At 31.9% G+C, this 11,563-nt stretch overlaps 1 protein-coding gene across 1 annotated transcript; it reads right to left on the bottom strand.

Annotated features, from left to right (window-relative positions):
• Positions 1–407: 407 nt before the first annotated feature.
• Positions 408–3,559, bottom strand: LOC143612629 (rop guanine nucleotide exchange factor 1-like). Its single transcript, XM_077086567.1, has 5 exons — positions 3,280–3,559; positions 2,563–2,679; positions 1,930–2,468; positions 1,257–1,613; positions 408–895 (listed from the first exon to the last, which is right to left on the bottom strand). Exons 1-5 carry the CDS (start codon positions 3,557–3,559, stop codon positions 491–493), a joined length of 1,698 nt encoding a protein of 565 aa, XP_076942682.1. The 3' UTR covers positions 408–490.
• Positions 3,560–11,563: the final 8,004 nt, after the last annotated feature.

Here is an 11,563-nt window from a genome sequence, read left to right as displayed (position 1 = left end):
AAAGTGAGAATGTTTTAGAAATTTAGGGTTTAGGATAACTTATAATTATATATATTTAATTATAAAAATCTAATCAGGTGCTTAACATGTACTTAACAAATAGACAGGTATTTACCTGTTTAAACACGAAAATTAACAAGTAGATTCGTGTCTACCTGTTAAGGCTTTACCTGTTAAAGTCGTGTAGGTACGTGTCGTGTATTCGTGTATTGGGTATAAATTGCCAGCCTTAGGTACCGGTACCGGTACCGAACCGAGGCTTTTCGGTAACGATACCGATAACCATATTATTGCGAAATTCAGGATCGGTACCGGTTTGGTACCAAACTCATCTCTACAGACATTCATAAAATGATGTTGACAAATCATAACCTCACCCAAAATAAAACTTGAAGTGCTCATATGATCATGTGACCCCAACTACTTACCATAACAAGGAACCCAAACAGGGTCACCAACAAACTACCTACATATACAACCACCACTCAAACTAATCTCTCTCTATCACATTACCACTTCCAGCAAACTTCCATAGCTTGTCCAGGTCAGCAGGCTTGGGGACATCTAACACCTTATCATTAAAACAACTTTCACCAACAATATCAACAGGCGTGGGAGGCACTCTAGCGGGGCTTCGGATCAAAATAGGGGATGTAGAAAATGTTGGGGTGGCAAATGGTGACGAATAAGGCGTGTGTTGGATTGAGAATGGACTCGGGGCCATTCGTTTTTGTATTGGTCGGCCTCCTAAACCGCCTTGGTTAAAAGTAGATAATGACTCGGAACATTTTGTAGCATCGTCTACAAATATGACATCATCGATTCTTGCGGTTATGTTAAACGCCAAGCTTTCTAGTACCCTTGAATAACTTTCTAGTATCGACTGCCCGACATCCTGTAATGAAAAATAAAACAAAAGATTTGCTTAAAAGAAACCAAAAGTTAAATTTAACACAAAATTAAAAGTGGTCTTTTTTTTTTTCTTCCAGAAATAGAGATAAACATTAAAACATAACTTTTGTATTCCTATTTAAGAATGTAATTATCTTTAAGAAAACTCTAAATGTGTAAAGTTAAAAAAAACATTAAACAAAAAAAAAAAGAAACAGGAAAGCTCAAGCTTCGACGAGCTCTCAGCTCGTCTACACTCCTAATTTGAGGTCATTTTAGCACCTCCAAGTGTTAGAAAACATTTAAATAAAAAGATATCTCCTATAAAAATGAAATTTTTCAGCACGAAAATTTGATACGCATACCTTATTATACTGAATTTTGGTCATATCCAATGAGGTTTGTGGAAGACCAGGAAACCGAATTCTTAAACTATGCAACAAGGTTTCAGCCCTTTGTGCTAAATAACTGTTTCTGTCACCATCAAGAACCAAACCCTTAACTTTCCCACTCCATGATGAAGGTTTGATTTTGGAATGATTATTTGTATGTTTTTTAGAATCTTTCAATTTCCATGCATAAATTGCTCCCTCAACCCGATTTACCACTTCCAAAATGTGGTGTTCTGATGACAAATCTAAACAATCAAGCAGATGATCAGCAGACAACTTTTCTGCAGTAATGTAGCGGTAGATGATGTCACCTAAACATGCTTTTCCATTCTGTTATGTTATACAATAACCAATGAGTTAATGAATACAATAAGCAAACACTTATAAGTTATAACTGTAAAAAACTTATCCATTGCTGAAAAAACTGAACTCGAACAAAAAGCTGGCGGTTTGGCTTTATATTTTTGGTAAAACAAATGTTTTGGCTCAGTTTTGGTTTTGCATGTGATTAAAACCGAAAAAATCAAACCTTAACAAAAACTGACGATTTAGTTTTATGTTTTAGGTAAAGCTGAACCTTTGGTTCGGTTTTGGTAAAACAATTTTTTTCAGCCTACAAATTTCAAACCACAAACCAAAAGCATACCTTAGGTAAAGATTCCAAGTATGCACTAGGAATCTCCATTTCAGCAAGAACATTACTGTTAATAGCTAAAGCCGCTTTAAGAATCTGGCTTGTGCAGTCTCTGCACTGCTGTAACCTCTTTCGTGCATCTTCAGATAACCCATTTGACGGCAATTTAGGATAAGGCAACCACCATTTTTCTTCTTGTCTAATTGAAGGCTGTCCATTACAAGCACGGGTTTGAAATGCTTCACAGCCGTCACCTTCTGCTAGAACAATTCCACGATCAACATACCAAAACTCTGTATTACAAAACCCGTCTAGCATAGCGATCAACATTTGATCAAGCTTCTTTAAAGCTGGAAGATTTAAAGACAAATCTGCCCTTGATTGTGTTGCCATTATTTCATAACTGCCACCATCTGGAGATTGTTGTAATGAAGGTACAAAGTCCACAATGGAGTCACTCACAGATAGCAGCCAGTCCATCTCTCTCTGCCACATTGTTTTCTTTCCGGATGCTAACGGTTCTAACCTCCATAGCTCTCCAAATACAGACGCTGCAATTGCTCAGTCATAAACAAGTTCATAAAGACATGAAAGATAAATGTAATTGTGAAAATGTTTGTATAGTGATTTAATATTTTAGCTAACCAGAGAGATTTGTTATGGCATTTGAAATTGCTAAAGCGGTGCAGACACCTTTGCCCCCTCCAGACATGTCTTCTCCAAGCAGAAGCTTTGCAAACTTCTCCTTAATCATGCCAATTTCTGCAGATTTAAACAAATTGTTAAAGTAAATCAGAAAAATAATTAAAAAAAAAAACTTTGCAACTCTGTGTAACAAAATTTGAATAAGCAGAAATTTGTCGTCAAAATGAAGTGACTAGTTCGCGACGAATCTATAGTCAGTGAGCTGCTGATTAAATTTTTGATAACTGGTGACTCTAATCGGTGGTCGGTCAAAGTCCATCAAATATGTCAAAAACTGATCAAATCGGTCAAAAATATGCACAAATCAGTCAAAAATTGAACCTTTTTATTTTTTCAAAAGGCAATCAGGCCTTGGTTTTGTCATCAATATTATGTTCACAATTATTAGTTTATGTTTGAACTATTTATATGAACATTTATTTGTAATTTTTCAAATTATATAAAAAAACCAAAAATATTTTTTATATAAAAACTTCCAATCCTACTAATTCCGGGCGACTAACGAATTCTACAACACAGATCAATAGTTAAACAAATGCATACATAATATACATATATACAGGTTTAAACTAAATGAAGCCCTAATTTTACATCTAACAATTCAAACCAAATTCAACTAACAAATTAAGATTAATACAATTAACTAAAAACACTAACCCGATAAATCGGAATCGGGCAACTTCTTCTTCGTCTTCTTCTCATTCTCATCATCCCAACCCTCATTCCCGCCTATAATCGGAAACGTAAACGCCGGCACCGGAAACCTCAACTCATTACCGAAAACAGCAGGCGACGCGCCGCCGGAGAAACACCCGCTCGAACTCTCCGACTCGCTGACGTCAGTACTGATACTGTAACTCTCATCCTCACAACACCGTCCACTGCTGCCGGAAACAATGCGGCTGTATTCCTCCGATGAACACACGCTTCCCGCCATCTGAATTGATTTCAACTTGAATAACTCCTAACCCAGAAACCCTAGGTCAAAACCCATATAACAGTATGCCTGAAATGTGAAATAGTGGTTACTACGGTGACGGTGTACGGCCGCCGGTGACGGTGGTGAGAAAAAGGTGAAAGAAAGAAAGAAAGCTGTGAAAGTGAGAACACAAACAACAGAGGTTTCCTTTTCCACTATTAATATATAATAATAATTAATAATATAATAATAATATTAGGGGATTTTTTTTTTATTATTTTAAACCTTTTGAGTTATTGGTAACTTTGATAATGGTCCCTATGGTTTTCTAGTTGTTACAATTTACTACTACCTTTCTTTTATTACCTTGAAACAAAATTTAGTTGGAAGTGAAAGATCATGCACCTACTTTTATTTGTACACATTTAAGTAAATTAAATTGTTACTTGATAAAAAGGTGTAACATGTAATCTTTAAAGATTTCTTTTGATTTTACTTATTTTCCAACTATAAATGTTTGAAAAAGATATTGGTTGATTTAGATTTAAACAGTTTATATTTTGTTTAGACTGAATTAATTTTTTTTACAATTTGAATCTTATCGGGTTTATAATTTTTATAGTTGATTGATTGTATGTGTATTCATATCTGAATCAGATCAATGATTAAAATGAGTAGAAAACATTGACTTGCGAGATCCATGAAGGCTAAGTGGATATATCTCACCCTTGGACTTATTATAAAAGAAAAACAAAAAAAATTGCATTTATAATAACAACAAATAAGAAATTTAACACAAGAGTGGAATTTGGTTTAAATGGAGGGATCTACTTATGAAATGGTATTGAAGTTCATGTGGTGGGTCATGTGCTTGTAAGGGAAGGTAGACAAGCTGACAAGGGATTAATTATGTATATTTACGTTTTCAACCATTTATTTGTTGTGCTTATTAATTCTCAAGCTAACCTTCACGGCTTCGTCCATGAAAAGTAAACCAAAAGATGTAGTATATCATTTGTTGAAAAATAAATTCGTTGAGAAGTCTATACTCACATTATAATAATATTATTAAAATATTTTTGAAGATTACTTGGTTTTATTTATATTGATTAGGAAACACTTATTAAAATTTATTATTATTATTATTATTATCTGAGCGGCATTAAAATTTATTAATTGATAAGATATCCCAGGTTCAAAGATTTTCTAGTAATTGAAGTTGTAAAAAAAAATAAAAATTATCTCTTGATCTAATAACATCTCCCTTTGTTAGGACATAAAATAAATAAATAATCAGTTATAAGGATTTGTGTACTCCAAGATTTTTTTAATTTATTTTTTATTTTTTATATCGAAATAGAAGGCAAGTGGACAACAAGTTGCGCTGCTATAAGGATCTCTTTGATTGTTTTGCTTTACGGGATAATGTTGGAACACATGTGCAAACACTCCAAACAAACATCAAATACTTGTATTGTTACAAATTAGGGTCAAACTACCCCTTTTAGATTTCACTTCATTGATGTTTTTATTTTTATTTTTCCTTTTGAATGGCTGGTAAATTGTTGTAACATTAGTTTGTTAATCTTGTCTAGCCGTGAACTACTACTATACTAAACAAACATCAAATACTTGTATTGTTACAAATTAAGTTCATGATACCCCTTTTAGATTAGGTTAATTGATGTAACTTTAATTTTATTGTCGTGCCGTGAACTATACTAAATTATACGTAGTTTTATTATGATTTCTTGCTAATATAGTTTGCATTTTTGATAAAATAATAATAATAATAATAATAATAATAATAATAATAATAATAAAATAATAAATTATTTTATCATTTTTAGTTATTGTTTATGATTTATTTTACCATTTATAGATTATAAAACTATAAGTTGTCCTATTTAGTTATATACTATAAAATGTAATGTGGCCTGAATATTAAATTCTGTGCTCCTAAAACCTCCTTTTTTCAAATGGTATGCCTTTCCAAACACACACATAAATAAAAGTAATCAATTTCTTTAAGAAGTTTGAACAGCATTGACTCTTAAACCTGAAAATGGGTTCAACAATTTAAATAAAAAAAACCTGTTGATTATACATATATTTTTATATAAGAATGCAAAAATTTATTTAAAACGTATATGAGACAACATACGAGAAATAGTTTTCTTTAAGAATTAAATTACTATTGTTTGATTTAAGATGTTTGTAACAAAATATATATTTTGAACAATATAGCAATAAATAGAAAAATAAAAGCTTACCTATTGTCATTCTAACAAAATTATTGCTTCAATTAGAAAAGAGCAATTGTTTTGGTCAAAGACTTGCATACTTTGAATTCAATTTCCAATAATACGAATGATAATAATTTTTTAGTATTTAATGCATATTCAACACAAATATTTACAAGATTTTATTTACTAATTTTACATGTGTTAAGTGGGAAAATAGCCAAATACTTGTTTTACCACCCGTATAGAAAAGTTGTGCCTTGTACATTAGTGATGGTACCGGTATAAAGCTTTGAGCTTTCATGATGGCGTTATATGCCAAATTGCACATTCAAAATGGTCATTGGTCAAAGCAAGTTGTTTCACAATTTGTAATTATTTTAAGTCAATTATTGGGTTACAACTTATAAGTTTATCCACTTAATTTTTGTTAGTTTCATTACTTGAAGAGGGTGGCAATAAGTTAAAAGATAATATTTTACCATAGATTGTTAGGGTTACATCATGTCCTAATTTCTAAATTTTAAAGAAAAGTTGAGTTAATTTATCTTATAGTAAAATTAAAAATGATTAAAAATTTTTAAAACTTAGTAACTTAACTGGGGCTTTACCATTCACAACTAACGTTTGTCGTCATTTTCACTGCTTACATATTATCACCAAAACCATTGATCCACTGCTGCCACCACCAATACTATAGTCATCACCTTTTCTACCACCACCCCAGCCCAACCACCGCCTCCACCGCTGACATTGCAACCAATTAAGTACCCCAGTCAATTATCTCGTGACAAAATGTCTATGATATCTAACAAGAATTGAGATTATATGAGCACGTATCAAGAGCCTAATGCTCTGTTACCATGTCACAATTTTGAATTTAAACTCTAATTCCCATATAAAAAATTGTTTATCACTCAAGAACAATACAGGATACAAAAATACGAACTCGAACAAACGAACACCAAAAACAAAACAAAATACAAATAGCACGTATATAGCTAGTAAGTCTAATCAAAGCTAATAACGCAATCGCCAAGAGTCCCCGGCAACGGCGTCAAAAACTTAATGTGCTAAAAGTAGTTATATAAAAACACGCTAATCTAGACACTAAGTAATAAATTCTAGACTCTTAACTTAACTAAAACTACTAACCGGCAAGTGAACCGGTCGACTCTAGTACAACTAAGTAAGTCCGGATATCGAACACACAGGACTCTTTAAATTACGTTAACTAGCTAAATTTAGACTTAACTACAGACACGACTATTTATTATTAATATTGGGGGGTTTTACTAAAAACTAACATTAAATTAATCACTAAGACTTAAAGATAACCTAGACTTAATTTAAATGATGACAAGCAACCACCTAGGCTAGAATCCATAATGTATCAATTGTCAAATAGTTGGAAAATGCATGTTATGGAATTGGGATCGTAAAATAGACGCTTAAAACAAAACCCAAACAGGACCCCTGACCCTTCTCAAGAAGACACATATGGATTTCTATTAAGTTCTTAAAAACATCAGTTTAATTAGTCGCTTACGGTCGCTAATTTATTTTATGACAAGTACCTCTATAAGAAATCCTACCTTACAGCGCGGAAATTAAAGGTAGTTAAAGTGTTCACTCGACTAGATAAACAAAGCTGAAAAATCAAACCTAGACGGACTCCTTACGAAGAACTAAATCTAGCAATCTTAATCAACCAAGACTTATCAATAATCTATCACCTTACAGCTATTTAGATTAGCAGCACACTTAGGTCTATTTGATTTATTAATATTGTTCCTATGGTTTTATTGCAAATCAATCATAAACTAGTCAAAAACACACAGTAGATGACCTAACGGAATCCTATTATATGGCATACAATCACCAAGGAAGCTGTGAAACAATAAAATTCACCAAACAATAATAAGCACACATGTGCATCGAATGAAAAAAACAAGAAACCTCTTACTTAATCATAAACCATAACAAAAGCAAAGTCCAAACTAAAATCTAATATCAACAAAAGTTCATCATAAACTTAGGTGGTATAGGGGTTTAGCCAACAACCATAGTTAAGAATAAAAGAAAATATATATGTTCAAACAATAAATTCATAAAGAAAATAATAAATTCAAACCGAATAATAATGTTGTTTGGATGAGTAGGTGTTGAACCCGGACACTCTCTACTTGAACCAACACGGGCTTTCTTCTCCTCTCCTTCTCTCCTTGTTCTGTCCGTAGGGTTCCTCCCCCTTGTTCGTAACCTTCTAATCTCTTCTTATAATTCCCAGCCGACCCATCTTCACAGTATTCATGTATTATATAATAATGAATTCAATATTGCACACACTTTGATTTCAAACAGATATCAACAAATGAAAAAAAAACCCAACATCAGTTATTTAATTTAACATTATATCATTTATTTAACTTTCAAATAAATAAAACTAGGAAATAATTTACATGAAACAACCAAAATCTGCTTTATGATCTAGTAATATATAAAATACATTTAATCCATTTACTCGTTGGTCTCAAATTTAGCAAAAGTACTTTGTTCTAGCTTGTTGTTTCTCGAAACTTTTAAAATCCAGCTATGAGCCAAATAGAAATATATTCAATAAAAACCTAGCTCAAACTACTTAAAAGTATATGAAATATTTATATAAATGTATAATTTAGACCACATCAAGTACCCCAGTCAATTATCTCGTGACAAAATGTCTATGATATCTAACAAGAATTAAGATTATATGAGCACGTATCAAGAGCCTAATGCTTTGTTATCATGTCACAATTTTGAATTTAAACTCTAATTCCCATACAAAAATTGTTTATCACTCCAGAACAATACAGGATACAAAAATACGAACTCGAACAAACGAACACCAAAATTTAGATCACCACTATTGATGTCACAAACAAATAAGTACCCCCCCCCCCCCCCAACCAATTCTCTCATGATAAAATGCCTATGATATGGGTATGGCATGATGATGCTGAAGTCCTCATTCTCAAATACTAGCCCATTGACCTTAAATATCGTTCTCTTAGAATTTTTGTGCATATCCCTTATAAGGTCATTATACTAGTTATGCATGCTTTGCCATCATGTTTTGTAATCTCGCCCGGAGCTCATAGATCCATACACACTTAGCATTAATGGCAAAATTTCATAAACACTCATCAGCATTAAGTATGTACTTACACAAAAAGTAGTTGTACATGGATAGATGTTATATGTATAATATGTCTTTAAAAAATGGCTTAATGATTGAGGACTAAGATCCTAAATATGGTCGTGTGTCACACCCCATTATAGGGTCTTAACCAATTAATTATTTATAAGGTTAAATTATCTAAGGAACGTTTACACTTATATACCACCCCAAAGTTCTACCTTCCTACTCTGTAGGACAACTTATATCCTTTTATGTTAAAACTTATTGGATCAAACTTAATGATAGATGGGTTATGGAATGGTGTTTATTGAGTTTAATCGTCAATTACTATTGAGTTTTTTATTTGGCTAATTTCTTGGGATTGTTAGACTATGAGTTCTTGGTGTTGTTGCATGTAAAAAACATAATCAGGAAGCAATTATGAAGAAAGAAGGTTGAAAGGTCAAACGAAGAAGAAAAACAACCTTGAAAAAACTGCTAGAGCCGTAACTTATGGCTAGTCACCATAGCTTACGGTGTACCTAAAAACAATCATAATATTCACTGTTAGACAGAAACTTCGAGCCATAAATGTTTCTTGGGATCATACCTTACAGTTTGCACACAGGAAACTTAGGTTAAATCGAGTTTTTGGGGTATTTAAAGGTTGTATTTCTTCCAAGTTCGAAAGTAACACCCTCCGGATAATTCTGGAACAGCCTATTGGCTATTTAGGAGTATTTCAACTCATTCATTCAATATTCCATCATCTAACATGCAATCCACATCAATGACTGAAGGTTTCATCAAGATCATGAACAACTAATTCATTCGTGGTTTCCTCCGAGTGGAAAGTTCTTGTAAGTAGATGATATGAACTAGTTTTCTTTTGTATATGGGATACGCAATCTAAGCATTCCATGTTTTTTGCTATTTGTTTGATTTAATGATTGTAACAATTGATTTTTGTTTGAAGTCTTATTCTTTATCTTTCAATTCCCGAGAGTTATAGTAATCGAGATATACTGGATTTGGGGTTTGGTTTGGTAACTTTCAATTGATAAGCAGGTGATGAACTCTATGTTGTTTTGCAATCTGAATACATTCTCCTTGTTTGTCACAATCGTTTGATATACATAATCATGTCCATGGGGTTTTCCTAAACTAATCTAGCTTTGAACTTGAACCATGAAGCAATCATCATTTTAGTAATTGTTCACAACTTCATATATTTATTAAATTGGTTAAAACCAATTCTCAAACAATCTGATTTGACCTTTTCTATACAATTTATTTAATTGTTAATGATAATCCGTTTACTAGCACTTTCCACAATACTCTTCATGTCACACCCCAACTTGCGACGGAAATGCCGGGGCAGCTCAAAGGTACTATCATAAAAATAAAAATGACAATATCTATTAAGTTAACAATTTCATATAAAAGTGCACACATTTTCTAAACATGACAAATAATCCAAAACAAGCAAAAATAATCCCAAACAAAATTTAAATAAAATAGTCTTCATTAATTCCCTAAGGTCTTTTCTAGATGTCATTCACGTCAAGCTTTAAGTCAAACGATAACATGCGTATGAGTAAAAAATAAATAGAGATTGTCAACACTAGGTTGAGTGAGATTATCTTCAGTTTTGCATGATATAATAATAATAATATAAATAAATAAGCAAAACGTAATAAATGCGGTAATAAACAACCAAACCATGAGCAATTAATGTGTGTCAGTTGACCATTGTCTATCGAATTGGATACTATGACAGTCGTATGATCATACTATAAATGAGAATATGATGGACCTCCCCAAATGCGATAAAGTAAACAGATAAGCAAGTAACAAGTATATTTGATCAATCACGCACAATTACACGTTTGCTAGTTTGATATATATATACACGAAATAATGATTAGTACACATATGCCCCGAAAACTTATGAAAATCAGTAAAATAAAGAGAAATGATAAAACTCACCTTATTGCATAGACAAGTGAATAAAAATAAGAATAATCTAACTAATATATTAAAGCAATACATAGTTTCCACATGGTATTTAACCAAGCTATACATATAGGATTCCATCTCAACAATTTCCAAAATTATAATTTACACATAATAAGCTATTTAATTTTAATACTATTACCATTTATACATTTACTAACAAATTACAAATACAGTATAAACTCTATAAAATAATACATTTGGGACCATCAAAATTTATTAATTAAAAGAGTTATTAATTAATCGATAAATTAATAATTATTAATTTATATATTAATTAATATTTTATTAATTTATAGTAGAATGTTCTGACTCACCCAGAAGAAAATGTAGTTGCACAATTGTTGACTGATGAAGAAATTATTGAAAGCGTTATTGAAATTAATAAAGATGATATCGATGAAGAAGATGATGAAAGTTCTACAATGGAGCTCCCTTCGCGAAACGAAGCTATTAAAGCGGCAATCACATTGAACAATTTCTTGTTGAGCTATGAGAAAACAACACCAGAAGTTCTTACCATGCTAAGGAAAATTAGAGACGAGATTCAAGGGGAAATTGATTTCAACAAAAAACAAAAGACAATTGAGTCATTTTTCAAGA

This window comes from Bidens hawaiensis, unplaced genomic scaffold, assembly GCF_021521415.1.
Source record: "Bidens hawaiensis isolate Kalapana, Puna unplaced genomic scaffold, B.hawaiensis_p1.1 tig00035085_1, whole genome shotgun sequence".
Lineage (NCBI taxonomy): Eukaryota > Viridiplantae > Streptophyta > Magnoliopsida > Asterales > Asteraceae > Bidens > Bidens hawaiensis.
This window is presented reverse-complemented; position numbering and strand designations above follow the sequence as displayed.

Coding starts and splice junctions, on each gene's coding strand:
- LOC143612629 (XM_077086567.1), bottom strand. CDS start 3,559: ATGGCGGGAAGCGTGTGTTCATCGGAGGAATACAGCCGCATTGTTTCC. Junction 2,680..3,279: donor GCCCGATTCCGATTTATCGG/GTTAGTGTTTTT, acceptor TTAAATCTGCAG/AAATTGGCATGATTAAGGAG. Junction 1,614..1,929: donor ACTTGGAATCTTTACCTAAG/GTATGCTTTTGG, acceptor ATAACATAACAG/AATGGAAAAGCATGTTTAGG.